The sequence below is a fragment of the Sturnira hondurensis genome, unplaced genomic scaffold (assembly GCF_014824575.4).
Source record: "Sturnira hondurensis isolate 20B ecotype Veracruz unplaced genomic scaffold, ASM1482457v3 Scaffold0000648, whole genome shotgun sequence".
NCBI classification, from domain to species: domain Eukaryota; kingdom Metazoa; phylum Chordata; class Mammalia; order Chiroptera; family Phyllostomidae; genus Sturnira; species Sturnira hondurensis.
In genome coordinates this window covers 7,123,919-7,144,087 of record NW_028073279.1, presented here as the reverse complement: position 1 = coordinate 7,144,087, position 20,169 = coordinate 7,123,919, and the positions used below count along the sequence as shown (strand labels likewise).

At 41.4% G+C, this 20,169-nt stretch overlaps 1 protein-coding gene across 3 annotated transcripts in view; it reads left to right on the top strand.

Moving 5' to 3' along the window:
• Positions 1-917: 917 nt before the first annotated feature.
• Positions 918-20,169, top strand: part of IL12RB2 (interleukin 12 receptor subunit beta 2) — a 72,968-nt gene continuing 53,716 nt past the window's right edge. For 2 of the 3 annotated variants that reach the window (XM_037042803.1, XM_037042792.1), the window contains exons 1-5: positions 918-984; positions 12,481-12,594; positions 14,117-14,404; positions 18,798-18,912; positions 19,861-20,042. In XM_037042803.1, coding sequence (XP_036898698.1) covers positions 12,519-12,594; positions 14,117-14,404; positions 18,798-18,912; positions 19,861-20,042 — 661 coding nt within the window. In that variant the 5' untranslated portion in view covers positions 918-984; positions 12,481-12,518. Of the gene's footprint in view, positions 985-10,578; positions 10,756-12,480; positions 12,595-14,116; positions 14,405-18,797; positions 18,913-19,860; positions 20,043-20,169 lie in introns of those variants that run through there. The other variant, XM_037042796.1, reaches the window with a different exon arrangement.

Genomic DNA, 20,169 nt, shown 5'->3' with positions numbered 1-20,169 from the left:
TGATAGCTAATAAATACATATGTCTAAGTAAATCTGAAATACTTCAATAAATACAAATTTAATTAAACTATTCTAAGTGATAAGAAAGCTTTATGTTTATGTGACAGTTAATTTCTTACTGGTTCATAAAAATGGATATCTTATAGTTGATGAATTCCTATATTCAATGAAATATTGTCATAAAGGCACCACTGTCACCCCCACTGCATATTCTGCAGCGTTTCCTCCTCCCTCAGAATCCCACTCATAACATACAGAACATAGGGCCATTTAGGGTCGGTGTCATGCCGTCTATTAAATGCTCACCCCTCCTATTTTTTAGATAGCAAACACAAATGAAAGTTCTGATATTTTCTTGTCACCCCAGCCCTGCACACAACCAACCCACTTTGGAGACCACAGCCCTAAGGTGTGGTAAGAGCTGGGCGCTCAGACTGCGCAGAGGAAGAACATCTCAGAAAAAGTTCTTTAATTAGTGCCAACAAAGTGTCACTTCTCTGTGGCTGCGAAAACCCAGAACACGGTTTTTGTCGCACTCATCACAACTTCGGTGCAGTACTCAGCACGCCAACTCAGTCGTGGCTCCGTCTTAGGAGAAGGCCTTCAGCCTCCGCACTCCACGGGAGGGGAACCAGATCGCCTGGCTCCGAGAGACGGGGCACAGCCCACAGTAGCGGAACGGGTCCCGGCCCGCTCCTGCAGCTGCTCGGAAATCGCAGGTGCCCGCGGGCCGAGCCCTGGGCGGCTGAGAGCCACGGCCGCTTTCCCTCCGCGCGCCGTCCGCTGCCTGGCGATCTGCGACCCGCGAGCGGGGCGCCCGCCCTCGGGGTCTCCCAGGCGGCGGGGCGGGCGCGGCGGGCCCCAGAGGGACCCTGACGCTGGGACAGCCCGAGCTCCTTCCGCGAACCCAACGCGTGCGGCCCCGAGCACCAGGGCACCAGGACGCGTCGCCCCCGGCCCTAGCCCGGGGGCAGCCGACTCGCGGTGAGTGAGCAGGCGCTTGGGCGGGGCGCAGCGGGCACGGCCACCCCGGAACACGGGCCGAGCTCACCGTCTTAATGCCCAGGCTTCGGTGCTTCGTTTCTCCCGGGGAACTTGGATGGTGGCCTCTCCTTATCAAGATCCTCGATCTTTGGGCGCTGATGTTCGCTTGAGGTGCTGGGTTGGTCGAGGTTTGGCTAGACGGAGGCGAGGGGGCGCTCAGGCTCATTCCCAGACACAGAATCTGGGGTGCGTGAGAAAGTAGGGGGTGGCAGCTGGAAAAGGGCAGAGGGCACCCCCTCAGGGTCCAGCCGTGGTCCAGGCGCGTGGGCGTGACTTGAACGTGGACTTCTATGAGATATCGAGGAGCGCGCTTACCCTTCTTACACGGGGGGCGGGGTGGGGGGGGTGCTCCCTTTGGGGCAGCTCTTTCCTGTGGCCTCTGTTGACGCACAGGAGTACCTGTCTGGCCAGTCCCTGGCGGTGCGCTCTGGGATGAGCGGACGGCCAACCTCAGTTTGCTCATCTGTGAAAAGTCTCTTTCGGGAGTCAAGAAATGAAAGTCTGAATGCGTTCCCACGTATAATGCACAGNAGAGGGCACCCCCTCAGGGTCCAGCCGTGGTCCAGGCGCGTGGGCGTGACTTGAACGTGGACTTCTATGAGATACCGAGGAGCGCGCTTACCCTTCTTACACGGGGGTCGGGGGTGGGGGGGTGCTCCCTTTGGGGCAGCTCTTTCCTGTGGCCTCTGTTGACGCACAGGAGTACCTGTCTGGCCAGTCCCTGGCGGTGCGCTATGGGGTGAGCGGATGGCCAGCCTCAGTTTGCTCATCTGTGAAAAGTCTCTTTCGGGAGTCAAGAAATTAAAGTCTGAATGCGTTCCCACGTATAATGCACAGCCACGTTTTTGGCCCAAACTTTCAAAGGGAAAAAATCTTTTGTTTTAATTGTTTAATTAAATTATTTATTTATTTATATTTAGCTACTTGGGGTTTTTTTTGTATTATAAAGGAATTTTAGCATTTATTTTTGAACATGTTATGGTACGGGAAAGTTTATGTAACAAATAATTACAATACACAAGAACAGATACAAGGTATTTCAGGTACTGCCCATGTATATAATGCACATACTTATTCCCCCCTCAAAAATTTGGGCAAAAAATGAATATTATATGTTGCAAAATATTGTCTTTTTACTAAACTATTATAGATTAAGGTCTAGATATAGGTCTTTCAATGGTAGCCCAAAAGCATACACAAAAAAACTTCACCCTGGTATGTCTAAAAAACAGGTTAAAATTAGTCTGCATCTTTAAAAAAAAACTGGATAATTATTACAATCCCCAAGTGTATACCTGGGTACATTTTTGTTGAGCACTTACTATGTACTTGACATGTTGTCATCCTATATAACTTTCTAAAAATCCAGTGAAATGATTATTAGTATCCTCATTTTACAGATATGGAAAACTTAACACCTTCACAGAGACAGTGTTAACAAGTTTCTGGATCCAAACCCTGTGCTCCTTGCCTTCTTTGCACCTCAGTCATAATAACATTATAGCCACCTCCACTTGGACAAACATTAGATTCTCATTTCCCTTTAACAAGGAATGGTGTGGTGTCCTAACTCTCTGCCCCACATGTAACTGAAAGGACCTTCGTGTCTGTGAGCTGATGCTCTCCTCCTTGTTTTAATGTGAAATCCTCAAGTCATTACTATCACTTTGTTAGTCATGAAAGGCTCTGAAAGAGTTTGCAACATTTTTTAAACCTTTTGTCATGTTTCTTGAATATTACAATGTTTACATAAGATGGCAAGTTCCCAAATTTTGGTAAGCTCTGAATCTTCATGTATTGGAATGAGTTCCAGTGTGAAAAAAATTCTAAAGTACATGTAAGATTTTTATGGGAGGAGAATCCTCTAAGTACAGTAGCTGTTACACATCATTTGTCAGTTGTGGACTTAAGTTTTTAGTACTGCACTTGCATTGTTCTCCAGCCAGCTATTTGTCCTCATCGTAACCACAGTCACAGCAGTGCTCTCGACTTCTACGTGCAAATTTATTTAGACTAACTGGCAAAGAAATCCAAAAATCACCCCCACCCCTCCCATCCCCTCCTTGCCAAAAGGAAGCCAAATCCCAAAGAAGCCCTGTCAAATATCCTTTGTTCTTGGAACCTTGGGTGTTCTTTGCTAATGGTAACAATGTTTTTTTTTTTAAATACGGCTATGTATTGAACATCTATTATGTTCAGCACATTATGCAGGCCACTGTGGCGAGTATAAAGAAATGTAAGACCCAGTCCCTGTCCTCAAGAAGTTCAAACTATTTTGGGGGAAGCAATAATTATGAGTACATTTAGTTTTCATAACTGATAGGTGGTATAAAGTCACTTATTACAAAGGAGGTATGGGATCTAATTTTAATCAAATTAGTCTCTCACTGGTGAGCCCGATATATGGGCAAAGAGGTCAAAAGACAAGGCTGTCTATCTTAATTCTGACAATATCTTTGAAAAGTGAGTGATGGTATCTTTTCTCCTGTAATAATAGCAGATGATAATACTTATTGAGCTCTCGCTACGTACATACCTGCCCAACACTGTACTAAGAGCTTTTCATTCGACCCCCATAATAATCCTGTGAAGTAGGTGCTATTTTAATTTTCATTTTATAGATAAGGAAGCTCAAGCATGGAAGGTAGTTCTAATTAATCTGATTCTAAATTTCCTCCTCCCCCTCTCTCCCTCCTCCTCCTCCTCTGTATTCTTCTGTATAATCTTGGTCGCCTTGCAGATTTCTCCACTTGTACAATAGAAATACCAGTAGTTACTTCTACCGTAGAAGACCAAGTATTAACAACTCAATTGTGTGCTCCTAATTATGATAAATTGCTAAGTAAATGCTTATAAAAGGTTATTAAGTTAGAATCTTAATTTACATCTGTTCTGCAGTGATGTGCAGAGGAAAAGGGAAACGTTAAGTGACATGTCAGGCAGAGATGCTGCAACACGGAGTTGTTAGTATAGAGACTTCAGCTGAATTCTTAGTTTATATAAGAGACTTTAGGAACATTGCAGGGTGGTGATCACTAGCCTGAGTCCCCATCCCATCCCCACAGTGTGCCTGCAATTATCTGGAGATAATTGTGAAATTCCAGAAAACTCTCAAGACAAAGTAATTGTAATGTACTTTAATATCTTTAGTGTTTAAAAGACTCAGGGGATGATGTTACAAGGTGAAGCAGAACTTGCCAGGATTTCGTGATACCCAAGATCCAAGGTTAACCACCCCCTCAACCCCATGCCATTGTCTGTAATTAGAGACTTCAAGATTGAGGATGTACAATGAGAAACCCTTCCAATAAACCAAGGAAGAAACGTTAGTGAAGCAGATTTAACTTTCTTAAGTTTTGGTCGGCATTTTTCAAACAAGGGAAAGAGGCTTTGAAATGTGAAGTCACTTGTGGTGAGATGATCACACAGGTAGAAGTGGAGGAAACAGAATGACAGCCGGATTCTCTGGTCCCAAACACCATGCTCTCTGCAATTCATCATCCTTCCCAATAGAAGACGGCTTATTTGATGTATAGCTCTAGAAGGACATAGAGGGTGAAAACAGAGAAGGTTGGATTGTTAAAACTTACTTGAACAGTGTCATGAATATTGTAGGCTTGTGGAGCTCATCAGAAAAAAAAAGAAAACATGAAACATAGCAAACAACATCATTTGATTTGAAAGTATCCTTTTTCTTCAAGTCTCCATCTATGTCTTCCTTCCCTCCCTTCCTACCTCTTTTCCTTTTTTGTTTCTATTTTATTGTTCTATTGTGGGGAAGCTGGTGCAATTTATTAGGCAGTTCACAGTACAAATGATTCAGGGATCAGGGCTGGATAAGAGTCCCTACTGCATTTTATTTTATTTTTTATTTCCTTATATTTATTTATTTATTGTAATGTATTTATTTAATTGTTGTTCAAATACAGTTTCCTGTCTTTTACTCCCATTCCAGCCCCAGTGCTCCCCACCTCCCTCCCATTTCCACCCCCCTTAGTTGTTGCCCATGTGTCTTTTATACTAGTTCCTGTACCTACTGCATTTTAAACATAACTTGTTTACACAAATGTTTTTGGAGCCTGTCTAGTGTGATATTTCTGACATGGAAATAAAGACAAGTAGAACTGATAAAAAGAATATTTAAGGAAAAAACAGAAAAGAAAGGAGAAAATTATGAGATCTTTGTTAAGAAAAATGATTTAAAAGGTCATAAAGAATGTAAGAAGAAAACTTTGTGACTGAAAATTTAAAAAGTACCAAAACTTCAGAGTCTCCTGAATTTGGGCAAGAGAGGAAAAATTCTATACATGGTAAAATTAGAAGTACTAATGCTTGCCTCTGAGAAAATTTAAGAGAACCTCAGCAGCTGCGTAAGAAAGGAAAACAGGTGCGTGTCCAATTTGGCTTGTGTGTGGGATGATGGGACTATTGGGTGGAAAGATAATATAGCAGAGAGGATTGACGTGGTGGTGCTTCTTCTTCCCCTTCAAGCCATGTAACGTGTTACGAAGGGGCCGCTTGAATTGGGGACTGACAGGCCACCATTTGTCTATGTTATAGCTTGTTAGGTTTTTCACCAAGTGATAAACTCAGTAGGAGAAAGGGGACAAGCTTCTGTCAGGAGACTGTTCTTTTTCATGACATAGATCAAGAGAAGTCACGGAGCAGAGAAGGTTGGCTTGAATGGCTAAGTTGCAATTTAGCTAACTTGGTGGATTCAATTCTCCTTTTCCATCCTCATAGTGGAATGGACCATTAGAGATGGTTACATCTTGTATATGCAGGGGTTTTGTTGTTTCATCTTCTTTTGAGGGGGGTGGGTATCAGAAATAATGATTCAAGCTTCTGAAGATTACAAGCATTAGGCATTGTAAGCGCTTTACTAGAGGGTCTCATAAATATTGTTTGTAACCTGTGCAGTGCCTGAAACAGTTCAACAAACTGCACCATTACTATTAAGGGTGATATTAACATTAGCATTATTTTTAGTATTATGCTGCCACTGTTGCATCTGATGAGAAACAGTTTCACATGCTAGAAGTAATGTTGGATTAGAAATCTGGAGACCTACGATCTCATCTGGATTCTGCTATTAATGTGACCGTTGTCAAGTTTCCTCTTTTCTCTAGGCCTCGATTTATCTCTGTAAAATGGGGAAGGTAGAAGAGATGACCCCCAAAGTGTCTTTATACTGATCCTGCACGTTTAAGACACATCTAAAAGTAGCTTTCCCAGGAGGGAAGGATTTTGTACTCAGCCTCGCTGAGTCAACTGGGTAACCAAGGGCAGGCATTTGTAGGCCATCCAGCCTTGGTGCACATTCAGAACAATCACTCGGTTGTTCTGCAGTGGACTAGACTCAATTGTCAGTTCTTGGGAGGGGAAGGGGTAGCCGGCACATGGTATTTACTAGCAAACCTTTGAGGTTCCTTCTTCCTCTGACTTATTAAATTATCTGGTAGCCAGTGTTAAGAATATAGAGTGCCTAACATATCATTTTTTACTTTATTTTCTAGTTACTTTACTTTTTTACTTTATTTTGTTATTTTATTCTAACAAAACATCCAGTTCTAGTACATTGAAAGTAATGTGATTTTGAAAAGAAATGCACAAACTGGACGCAGAAGGGAAAATGGGAAGTAGCCTAAGTATAATGCTCCTTTATGCTAGGTATTCTTACAGTCCACGACACTATCATGTTACTCTTCCCAAAAGTTTGTCTAGTTACCCATTGCATGAATGAGGAAATGGTACTCTACGGGGAGTAACACAAAGTGGAACTGAGATTCACCAGCCTTTTTTCCCCCTATAATACTGTGTCGCCCCTTGAACTTGATGTGGTACAACAGAAGAAAAGTAATGTGGAAGTAGAAAGTGTTTCCGCCTACATGAAATTATCACCTGTGGCAAGGGTTTTTCCTAGCCTAGTAAAATAAGATTTTGAAGTAGTTGCATATTTTGTGCTTCTTCCTGGAGCAGTGGGGGAAGAGATTCACGGAGAGGTAGTTGCTGCCTCTGCCACCTGCCAGTGGCTCGGTTTCTGGCTAGTCCCCACCCCCTTCACTGAGACGTTGTTTTCACTGTCTGGAAACTGTCACTACTGAGGTGATGAGTCAGTGACATAGCGCATTCTTTGTTTTTCTGATTCAAGACAGAGTTGTAGTTTTAATATCGACACTTCAGGAAGGTTATATGAATGATGTTTACAATTGGTAGGAAGTTTCATTTTATTGGAAGATACCTCATTTACTTGAAGGTCTTCAGGGTTCTGAGTTTCTTATAAATGGAGATACTCTTTTATCTGGTATTCAGAGAAAATGAGTAAGTTTGTGTTTGGATCATGGTACTGCATAAACTCAAATTTACCCTCTATTTCACCTATTTCATACATAGGTATGTATGTGTATTTGATATATATTTCATATATATACACTTTAAAAATTCTTATAGTATCCAGTTGAATATTTTACAATCGGAGAATATTACACCTTCATAAATTGCAATGCACATTGAAAGATACCCTGTAGATATTCTTTGTAGTTGGGAAGCAGAAACCTATGTAATTCCTGTGTATCTGTCCATTCAATTATTTTCTAGTTCAGTTCATAATGTTCTTTATGGAGGATATTCCAAATTTTAATGAAGCAACTAAGGTAACTACAATAAACAAAAGCTTATTGACATCAGCTACAATGTGGCAGAATAAGATGTAATGTACTTTTAATTACATTAAACTAAACTAGAAGTAAATTAGATGAACACAGAAAAAAAACGTTTAAATTTCATTCAGTTCACCACATGCCTACTATGTGTCACAAATCATTGTCTCTGCCTGTGAGGAGCTTTCAAGCAAATGGAAGAAACAGGTAGATACCTGAATGTATTAGTTCTACTGTGTCAGGTGCTAGGGTAGAAGGCTGTGAGATGCTCTGAAGACACTAGTGGGAGGCTGCAGTCTGACCTGAAGACGTAGGTAAGGCTTCCGGAGATCTGACAGCTTCTTGCCATCCCTACTGCTGAGCTGGCCAAAAAGTTCATTTAGTTTTTTCCACAAAACAACAGACACATTTTTCATTTTCACCAATAACTTTATTGATTTGAATATTTTGAGTATGCAGGCTATCACCCACATGGTATAATGTTGATTCTTCTCAATTAATGTCTCAATTTGATTGCTGTCAACTTCACCTGGTCCACTCAACCATGGAGCATCATCCAGTGAGAAATCTCCAGCACAAAACTTTGCGAATCACTTTTGACACATTCGATCAATCACAGCACCTTCTCCATACACTGCACACGTTGTTTGTGTTTCAGTTGCATTTTTACCTTTCTTGAAATAATAAAGCCTAATATGCTAAAAATATTGCATGTTTTCTTCCATCTTCAATATTAAAATGGCCATCATAACCAGATCAACAAACAACAAGTGCTGGCAAGGTTGTGGAGAAAAGAGAACCCTAGTACACTGTTGGTGGGAATGCAGACTTGTGCAACCGTTATGGAAAACCATTGTGGAAACCAAAACAGTGGTTTTGGTTTTGCATATGTGTGTTTAATGTAATTTTTAAGTTATAACACCCCCAACTAAAATCCAGTTAAATATATAAATAAAACTTCTAATTAAACACCAGTGGTTTCCAAAAGTGTGGAGGGTAAAATCCAGGTTTCCTTCCATGGCAAACAAGCCCATGGTAGATCTGGCTCTTGCTTTCTCTAATTTCATTTCATACTAATCTCTGCAGAATCACTTTCCAGAGCCACTCGGACCTTATTTCTGAGCCTCATCCACAGCAAGCTTGTTCCCCGGCCTCTGACTGTGCACGCGCCATTTTCTCTGACAGGTGAATTCTTCCTGAGTCTTCCGTTGGCCTACACTAAGCTCAAACTTCACTTCCTGGAAACACCTTCACTGACGTCCTTCTCTCCTCCCCAGCCTCTCTCTGCCTTTAGCCTTATGTTATCTGAATTTGCTATTTATTTCTTTGTCTTCTTCCTCTCTGTTCCAGAATGTTGGTTCCATGAGAGCCAAACCCGCTGTCACTTCTCCACTCTGTCCCAAGGCCCTGGCATATAGCAACTGTGTGACAGATATATAGATACATCTTCACCCAAGGACATTTTTTAAAACACTGCTTTTAAAGAAAGAGGGAGGAAGAAAGAAAAACATCCGTGTGAAATGGTACGTTTCCAGGGCCAGGGATTAAATCTTTAGCCTTCCAGTTATGGGAGAATGCTTCAATCAACTGAGTCACACCATCCAGGGAAAAACTGCTTAATACATAGTTGTAAAATGAAAGACTGGATAAAAGGTGTCTCAGCTGAGTTGGGATGAATGGGAAAGACTCAGCCAGTCTAAGAGTGGTGGAAAGGTAAGAATAGCATGAACAAGGAAAGACACAGAAGCAATAACTGGCATGAGATGTGCAGGGAACTATAAGTAGCTCAATGTTACTACACAGTTGAATGTCAGCAGACAGTGGTGGTAGATGTGGCTGGTGATAAAGGATAGGAATTAGCTCACAGAGGCCATTGTAAGCCATAACCTTGGACTTTATGGTTAAGAGAGAGGAACACTGTCAGATTTCTGCTTAGATTTGTGTTTCTCACAGATTTTTAATGAACCTCCAGAAAAAAAATACATTTTATATTATCTGTGAATTGAAATCCATCCCCAGACTTTAGAAGCCACCATATTCTTTGGCTCGTGGTCCCCTTTCTCCATCTTCAGGACAGCCCGGGCAGGTCTAGCCTGTATCACAGCTCTCTGCCTTCCTTCCTTACCCATTTTACAGACTCATGTGATTAGATCGGGCCCATTTGGATAATTCAGGATTATTTCCCTATCTCAAGGTCCTTAATTTAAATCACACCTCTGAAGTTTCTTTGTCATGTAATATATTCATGGGTTCTGAGGATAAGGGATTAGGGCATAGACATCTTACATGGGCTATTATTCTGCCCACCACAGAGATGTTTAGGGGGTTTTCTATACAGATCATATTCCTTTCTTCTCCTCTTAGTACCTCCCTCACTCTTTTCCTGCTTTTTAAAAAAATTTTATTTATTTTAGACAGAGGGGAAAGGTGGGAGAAAGACAGGGAGAGAAACATCAATGTGTGTTTGCCTCTCACACGCCCCCTACTGGGGACCTGGCCTGCAACCCAGGCATGTGCCCTGACTGGGAATTGAACCTGCAATTCTTTGGTTTGCAGGTTGGCACTCAATCCACTGAGCCACACCAGCCAGGGTTCTCCCTGCTTTCTTTGAATAACCATTTATTGCTAAGTGTCGGCATACAGTGGCAAGAGAGTCAGTATTTCTGCTCTCATGGTGGCTTAAATTCTAGCACAAAGATAGATTGCAAACAAGTAATCAAGTAAATAAACAAGATAGTTACAGATTATACCATGAAAGCAATAAATAAGGCAATGGGTAGAAAGCAGCTAGCTGAGCAAGACTACTTTGTTTAGGTGATCAGGGAGGGGCTCTCTGAGGAAGTGACACATGATATGAGATCAGAAGAATGTAAGGTAGCCAGCCACTAGAACGGGGGAAGAGAATTCTAGCAGAGGAAATGGAAAGTGGAGTGCCACCCTCCCCCCACCACCCTGGGGGCAGCAAAGGGCGTATCTTGTTTGACAAATAGTCTGAAGGCCAGTGTGAGTGGCATAGAGTGAGCAGGGCAGAAATGCAAAGCAAACGACGGTGGTAAGACGACAGAGGTGAGACCATGCATTGGTAGAGAGATTGTGTGTGGTAAGGACTTTGGATTTTATTCTCACTGCAATGGGGACCCATTTAAGGATTTTAAATAGTGGTGGTGTGAGGAGGTAACATAATCTGATTTATGTTTTTAAAAGATAGCTATATAAAATAACTCAGAAAGGGGCAAAGGTGGATTGGAGAGGCCCTTTAAGGGGCTACTTTAGTCATCAACGGGAGAGATGACAGTGGTTGGAACTAGGGAAAAGTGAAAAGAGAAAAGTGGAATGATCTGTGATATATTTTGGAGGTAAAATTGACAGGACTTAGTGATGGCTTGGTTGTACGGGATGAGAAAGAGTGTGGAAGCAAAGATGACTTCTAGGTTTTTGAGCAACTTAAGGGGTAAAAATGTTATTCACTGAGATAGAAAAGGCTGGGGGAAGAACCAGTGTGGAGAAGAAAAAACAAAAATTCTAACTGAACATGTTGATATTGAGTAGTCTGCTAGACGTCCAAGCAGTGATACCAAGGGGGAAGTCTGAGTTGAAGACATGAATCTGAGAATCTTTAGCATACAGATGATACCTAGAGCCAGGCAATCAGATGAAATCTCTCGGGAGGAAGTAGAAACAGAGAAAAGTAGTGCATTGAGTGAGCTGAGATCCTCCAAGAATTCAGGAGGGGAAGGAATGGCAACCAGCAAGGACTGTTGGAAACATGCTAATATTACTTGGGGCTACCCTGAGTGATGCCTAGGCTAGAGGCAGAGGAGTCAAAGGAGCAAGTGGGCACCTCCTTGGAAGCCCACTAGGGCAACTGTTGTGGCTAGCACTTAACGTTGGGCTTGGCACATGAAAAGTAGTTATCACTAATTGAGTGAGTAAGCTAATTTTCCTGAGGCTCTCCCATACATTCTGGCACATTTCTGGGTATAGTAATAAGAAGTGAACATTTGTATTGGCGGGTTCGCAGTGGCCGGACATCAGACAACTTTCCATCTGACTTTATGAATTTTGGGTGCACCTTTAATAGAATTTAGAGAATTTGCTAATGACTACTCAAGCCATTCCTTAGATTTAAGTGTGGAAATAATTAGAAATCACCAGTTTGCATTTTCCAGACCATTCAAGATGAAAATAGTTGGTAAAACAATACATAAAGAAGCAAACACACAAGTAAAATTCAGCTCATACAGAAAATCCAAACAGTCCTCTTTGGAACCCTTGGAATTCCCTTCCTGCTGCCAAAGAGAAAAAATGTTTAAAGTTCTGGGAGGTAGGGGAGTGGTGATGAGCCTTCCTTTAATCTCCTGTTCCTTCCAGAAACAGGTGGCTGGATCAAAAGTTCTTGTTAGTCTCGGAACGTCACACTACTCTGCTTGACTATGATGATGCAGCCTATTTGGGAAAAAATAATAGTAGGACTGAGGCTTAGAAAGTTAAGTAACTTGCCAATAGTCTCAAGGTATTCTAAAGAACTCCAAAGCCACATCTCTTCTCCCACCATGTGCTGACCCCAAGAAACCCAAGTGACATGGAGGTTGGCTGTCACTAGAAACCAAGTTTCTAACTTAGTGACATGGCTAAGATTTTCAATTTACTGGTTTTAAAAGTACACTTCATTATTTGAAAATAACAAGCAAAATATTAACAATATGAAGAAATTTATAGGGGCATTTTAAGCTTTTCTGAATGTGTTTAACATGATGAATATGTCTTCTTTTACAAGGGGAAATATAGAGGTCTGTTCCAGAGGTGACACAGTTCATGGCACAGACAGTTAAAGCATGCTCTTTGGCACTTACCTTTGTCATCATGTCACTGTTGGTTAAAGCAAAAATAGGTAAGATATTTCTGTAATCTAATCTCTGGAAGGATTTCTTGTTTAACCTCTCAGTTATATCTGCAATACGCATTTGTGGTGAATGTTCTGGTAGCTGGTCTTTTGTAGTTAATCTCCTGTCATTTGAGTCATTTAAATGAATAGGTCTAGTCTATGTATGTAATTAATATGTATTTTATATATGTAATTTATACTAATGGCTAAAATGAGAGTTCAGTGATATCATCTCCTCTTAGGAAAATGGCTAGGTAGCCAAGCTCAGCATCATGAATGAATATTTTACATTAGAATGCATTTTAACAGAGGGTGTTAATGGGTGAATTCAACTATTTAAAAAATAATGACTGGCATTTTCTTTGGTTTTTCTATTAGGAGCTCATTTTTGACATTCTGGTCAGTTAGGATCAACGATCAAAGAGCAGAAAACAGACATAAGTACCATCAAAGAAAAGACTTAGTTTTAGTTCTGAGAATAGAAGTGAGAATGTTTTATTCTAAATGAATTTTCAGTACTTCCTTTATTTGATTTAAATAACTTTTTAAGATCAATTTCTATTGATGGGAATTGATCCCAGCAACCTTACAATTAGCCAAAAAAGACTTTCAGTGGAGGGCGTGCATCACACCTAGAAGTTCAGGGTGAATCTGTGATTCTGAGGTTCTTTCACTGGCACTTCTTAAGTACCACAAAAAACTGATAATTCTGAATAGTCGTCCTGTTTATTTGTAGAAAAACCTTACTGGTAAGAAGAGTTTTAAGTAAGAGTTTAATGTGGTAAGTGGCATGTGGTAAATAACATGGAGAACTCTTTTGAAAAGAAGAACACATTCATATAATTTTGTACTAACTGTATTGGGTAATGGTTCACCCAGCCCAGGGTGTTACATCTTGAAGGAACATCAGGATGGCATGGTAAGACCTAATTCCCTCCTTGTTGCCAACTACAAACACAGCAGAGCCCTGGAATGTTTTCTGTGATAAAATAATGTTATAGATTCCACCTACTTAGTGACACTAATATAGCAAAAAAGGGACCTAGTCCCAAACCTGCCCCTAAAGTTTGTGATAGCCTTTTAAAATTGTCGCTTTTTTTCCCTTTTTGGTATGAGTATTGAAGTAAGTATTATAAATTATAAATGGAGATGGAAACAAATGTGATTTATTCTGGGAAGTACTTCTTAGTAGTCTGGTGAATAATTTACATATAGAGATTGGCTTTTCCTGGAACTGAGTTCTTGAATGTTCTTCCAACCCTATTTTCTCACCACTTTCCTATTTATAGTTCTGATTATAGTATTAGTGTTTTGAGAAGAATGCATATTTTAATCTAGTTAGACTTTCATATAGTTGCCTTCTGTTCTCAATGTACATCACCAGTACAGCGAGGGAAGCAGAGGTTGTTTGCATTTCCCCTATTTGATGGGGCTCAATTTACTCTGCTTTGGGGACTTACACAAACCCTGCATTTTGGAATGGGTTTCCTACCTGCGAACTGAGCACTGCACTTGTGTCCCACTGCAGATGTGTGCAGGAGAGGCGATGTGACTGTGAAGCCCTCCCCCGTGATTTCCCTGGGATCCGCTGTCAATATCTCCTGCTCTTTGAAGCCTGGACAAGGCTGCCCTCGGTATTCCAGTTTCAACAAGCTAATCCTCTACAAATTCTACCAAAGGATCATGTTACAGCATGGCCACTCCCTCAGTTTCCAGGTCTCAGATCTTCCTCTGGGGACGACACTGTTTGTCTGCAAACTGAGCTGTAGCAGCAGTGAGGAGATTCGGATATGTGGGGCGGAGATCTCAGTCGGCGGTGAGCGTTCCATTCTGAATTCCTAAAAACTGGCGATCTTTTGGTATTTGTTGTGCGCTAAGCAGAAATCCTAATAATATAGGACAGTATTATTTCTTCTCCCACCGCTTGGGTTTGTTTTATCTTGAAAGCAACATGAGCACCTCAGTGTGAGAAGTCCAGAAAGCAGTACAATTGGGGTCTCATTTGATAAGTCTCTATTCTCTCATTTCTCTCTGTCTCTCCCCTTTCTCTCTCTCTAGTACCTCCTTCTCCCTCCCCCTTTTGGCCATTAACATCATTTACCTGTTGTCCTTGAACTCCAATGGCAGGAAAATGGATCTCTGCAGGTGAGTCTTCATGCCTTCTTAAAACAATGTTTTCAAAGCTACAACCTCCTAAAAAAGAAGAAATATCTTTTTTGACTTAGGTGGCCCAAGCTGACAACCAAACACTGAGCATTTCTCCCCTCTCTAACTTAATGCACAAAAAATAGTTCTTCCATCCAGTCACTCCTGACCATTGATTATCATACTTAACAGAGATTAAAAGAAGACTATTGTCTTACTTACAATCTTTTCCTGGGTTTTCTAGAAAACTGCCTGGGGCAAAACTGACCTTTTAACACTCCCTGGGAATAAGAGAGTTGTTCAGTTCAGGGGAAACAAGTGTGAGCCAGAAAAGTAGCAAAACACAAGGTGGTTAAGTTTCTGAGCTGGTCACAGAGTCAACCAAAAAGGCAGCCACTTCCTTGGTCACTGGGGACATCCCCAGAAAGAACAAATGGAAATGCAATGACAGGGGAAAGAGAGAACCTGTCTGCCATGGGTCAGAGTTCACCTACAGAGTATCAGCTCCCCCATAGTGCTGTTTCCACTGCTGGTCCCCCCAGGCAGCTGCGGGGAGTAAGAACTAAGATGTCAGAGCTGGCAACTGCAGCATGAGACACAGTGCGCAGGGTAAGCTAACTGAATGCCTGCCTGCAGCTGCAGCCCTAAAAGCCCAGCCAGGCAAACCAGTGAGCAAGCATGGGCCCTGAGAGATGCCATGGTACTTTATGCCTCTTTGCTTCCAGAGAAGCTCCCAAGTAGCAGATGAGAGGCATGAAGAGAGTAGGAGGAATTGCTACAGCAGGCTGACCAAGATGCAAGGACAGGATCCCTCATGAAAAGTGGTATGGAGCTCAATAAGGCTCTTTCCAGGAAAGATGGAAACCTCTTCTTTGTGACCTATAAGGATATGGTTGGTGCTGGGCGATGTTCCTGGAGAGTCACCAGAAACATTGAGCAGAACACCAAGCAATGGTCAAGCAAGCCACTGGGGGTAAAGAGACATAAAGTGGGTGCAGTACTCCTCTTTCAACTCAGTCTGCTGTTCCTACCACTTAGGGGTCATGTACTTCCAGCTCCAACAGCCTGTGGTATTACAGGAGGAGCATGAGCTTTGAATTATAACACTGCAACTAGCAATGTATCCTTAAACAGTTTCAGTTCTCTGAGCCTCATTTTCTCCATCTTTGTTTGAAGATACTAACATCTACTTCATAAGATGGTTGCAGTGATTAGATGATACCTTGTGAGCACAATGCTTAATAATCTAGCACCAGGCACATAGGAGGTACATAGGTCATAAGCGCTAAGATTGCACTTCTGTACAGTTTTACTTTTTTCTTCACATGTTCAGTGTGTTCAGTAGCTGAACATGCTTTCCTTAAAAGAAACTATAAGCATTGGTTCTAGACAAAATAAAATATTTTCTAAAAAAATGTCAGTGGTCTTCACTTCCCTTGAACTCAGAATACCTGAATATTTCACCCAGGTAATTTGCCATTTTACCAGACCGATGTCACATATTTGTATTAGACATTCCCAGCCCCATGATATCAGCTCCAGGTGTCCACAGGCCTTTGGTGTTTTGGTTTTCAGTAGGCTACCAATAGCCTCGGAACAGAAGTCAGTATCCTTGCAGATATCTTTAGCCATTTTGTTTCACTGCAGATAGAGTGTTGCAAACTCCTTTCTGTTTTTTTTAACTTTTCCACCCAGAGTATGCAGGTGCATTTGAGACATTTTGCAGCTTCAGAAGATCTAGGGAGATGGTAAGGAGTGTCTGTCACGGTGCCGCTCAGTTGGGTGGAGCTGCGCGCCTAAACGTTGCTTGTGCAATGTGCTCAAGTTGTAACCACACCATGAAATGGCTGCTCTTTGAGCAACTTTAGCACCTTTGAGGTGAAGGACTGACTGGAAGCAACACCTTTTTCTGAATATGGCTAGTCATTCCAAGAAAAGACACAATGAATGTTGGTTTCACCCAGTGCAGTAAACTTAATCCTATCTAGCCAGAGAGTAAGCTGCCCATTCTCTTTTTTGTGATAAGTGGCAGTCCATAGTGCCTTTGCATTTCCTGAGAGGTCCTGTGTGTGTCGGCTGGTTCTTTAGAATGGGGAACAGGTAAGTAGCCCTTAACCTTTTCTTCCCTGCCCCATCGTGGGCTTGGGCTGCTCTGTTAGTCAGAGCTCATCCCGATTGTGTAGGAACTAAGCAATCGATGCTTTAGTTTAACCTCATAGGATTGAGCCACAAACTAGATGTTCAAGGCAACAAATGAAAGACAATGGATTGTTTGTTTGTCTTTTTTTCAATATATGTTTTGCCATTGTTTCTGAAAGCTATTTTTCTGAGATTTTTCATTGCCCATAATAAGTAAAAAATTTAAAAACAATAACTATTATGCCCTGGCTGGTGTAGCTCAGTGGATTGAGTGCGGGCCTGCAAAACAGACGATTGCGGTTCGATTCCCAGTCAGGGCACATGCCTGGGTTGCAGGCCAGTTCCCAGCAGGGGACCCATGAGAGGCAACCATGCATTGATATCTCTCTCCTTCTCTCCTTCCCTTTCCCTCTAAAGATAAATAAATAAAAAATTTTTAAAAACTAAAAAAAATAACTATCATAAATTTATTTATCATAAATAAATAGTTAATGCTCATAACAATTTATTATATTAAAACTATTTTAATTTTTAGAGGTTTTAATTTCTGTGGGTTTTTTGGAATCAGCTATTATATATTTGTATTGAGGAGCATTAGGTCTGGTTTCCCCTGGGACAGATGGTATCTCCCAAAACCCAGTCCTGGGATGACGTAGACAACTTGATTTCCTGGTCCAGGGAACTCAGATGGAGAAAGATGATCTGTGGGTTAAAGCTGTGGTCTTTAAAAATCAGAACCTCTGCAATGTTTAGGAGTAAAGGTGAGGATGAGGACTTTTTATTATGTAAGAGTGTCAGGTATTTTTTATCTCATTTGGTCATCAAAAGACATTATGGAGAGTTAGGGTAAAAATGGAGGTTTAAACACATTTATTCTCATTCACCTTGGAATAAGGCCAGGATGGAATAAAAGTTTTCTAGGGGCACAAGCACTAAAGGAGAAAAAAGTGGGAGGAGAGATACACCAAGCACATTTTGAAAGGTAGACCAGTGATAAATGGCTTAGCCTGCCCCTGTCCATGGGAAAAGTCAAGATGCATCTGAGGTCATGCAGAAGCTCCTACCTCAGAAAGACTCAGAAATCGATGACACCCTATACTTCTGAGAGTGAGAGTAAAAGTGCAGATAAAAATGAGAAAGTTGATTGAAAATCTGTTTAAATATAAAGCAGATTTTAGATTTGCTTCCCAATCCTAAGTAGCCAGATAGTCCCTGTTCCACTACATTGGTGTAAGACTGGAGGCTTGGTATTGAGGGTCGCTGAACTAGTTTCAGCCAATTTGGTCTATGGCCATACACTCCACCCTGAATTCACCCAGTCTTGTCTGACCTTGGAAGCTAAGCAGGGTCGGGCCTGGTTAGTACTCGGATGGGAGGTTTCTAATATTTGAGTGGCCTTTATTCTGAAAAGGTAAATCATCATCACTGGAGTAATGGAGCTAGCTAGCACTGGGTGTTCACCTGCCCGGGAGAATAATAGAATGTGGTGGGAAAAGGCCTGGACTCAAGTCAGCCCATCTGGGCTTGAGACCTGCTTCTGCCACTTCATAGTTTTGCAATGTTTGGCAAGACATTTAACCTCTAAGGCTTAGTTTCCTCTTCAATAAAGTGAGGATAATACTAGTATGTACATAATGTAGCTGCTCTGATGTGTAATTGAGAAAAACCACACATAAACCATTCAGCATGGGATTTGGCATATAGTAAGTATTTGGTCCTTAGCCACTGTGATTGCTATTGTTCGTAGAAGAAATTCATGCCTCACAGGCAAGTTTGAACTTGATGGGACCTACAATAAGTATCATCCAATCTAGGAATGGGGCATATAGAGAAAGTATTGTTACCTTGTTGACAAATAATAAAAATATGATTGAACTATCACTTGTGTGGCATTTAAAAATATGATTTTGCTCTTTATTTTAAAGTTGTTCCGGAACAGCCTCAAAGTTTATCTTGTACACAGAAGGGAGAACGTGGGACAGTGGCTTGCACCTGGGACAGAGGACGAGACACCCACCTATATACTGCATACACTTTACAGTGAGTGAGAGACTGGGTTTGCCGGTTTTGCGTGGATCTTCTATAAGATGACACTTACAAATATCTAATAGTTGTAGTTTTATCAGTGATAAAAGCAATAGAAAACTCTAGATAATTGATGATTAGATGCTTTAAAAAATTCTAGTGTTCATCAATGAAAACCGCTTCATTCATTTAAAGGGTGAGAACCGATATCTTGGGTCTGAGGTCTAACTCAGGTGTTGTCTTCAGGACATCCAAGGCCCATGTTACAGACGTTCTTCCCTGTTCTCATAGGGCTAATCTGGCTCAGTTATCTCTCTTCCCTTTTTTTTGTAGATTAAGGCTCTTGTGGTCATGATGTATAAAACACACTCTTCCTTGTGGGAGCTTGCCATTAGTCTGGGAGGCGTTTCTTTTCAATTCACTTTTGTTTGACCTAGGAGCCCACAGAGAGAGAAAGAGTCTGGAAGATTCTGTTCCTTGCAATTGATTCCATAATCCCATAATTCCATAATTCCATAATTCCATAAGATGGGTTGCTCTTACCTGAGTGAGCAGCAGATGGAGCAAAGGAAGCGGGGCCCAGGGTTCTGCTCTATACTAGGAACTGGCACTTCTGCGCGGTAAATATTGTACCGAAGTGGCCATGGACTCCTTGGAAATGACCTAAGGAGCCAAGATGTCTGGCAGAATTTGGGGAAATCAGGCAGTGTAGGTTTGGATATTTACCTATAGAACATCAAAAACGTCTCAGTCCTACCAAAAAAAAGAAAAAGGGATGGGGGGAGTATGGTCCTATTATGACTACAGAATACAGATATTTCCATTGTGTATCTTCTAGTAATAAGGCTGACCTTAAAATTATGTCCAGAATTTTAAGCATTTGGAAGTTTTGTTCTTTTGTACTAAAAGGAGAAAAAAAGCACATAAAGTACCTTGATAAACACAATCGCCTTTTATTTACAGGTTAAGTGGACCAAAAAATTTAACTTGGCAGAAGCAATGTAATGATTATTGTGACCATTTGGACCTTGGAATCAACCTAATCCCTGAATCATCTGAATTCAGTTACACAGCCAAGGTTATTGCTGTCAATAGTCTTGGGAGTGCTTCTTCATCCCCAACCACATCCACGTTCTTGGATATAGGTACATTTTACTTCACTTTGGCACATGAACATTATTTTAAATATCACTTAAATGTTCTATATGCAATTGTTTCAAAAGAGACAGTGACGGGTGGAGAGTGACCATCAGGCACTGGCAGAGGATAAAC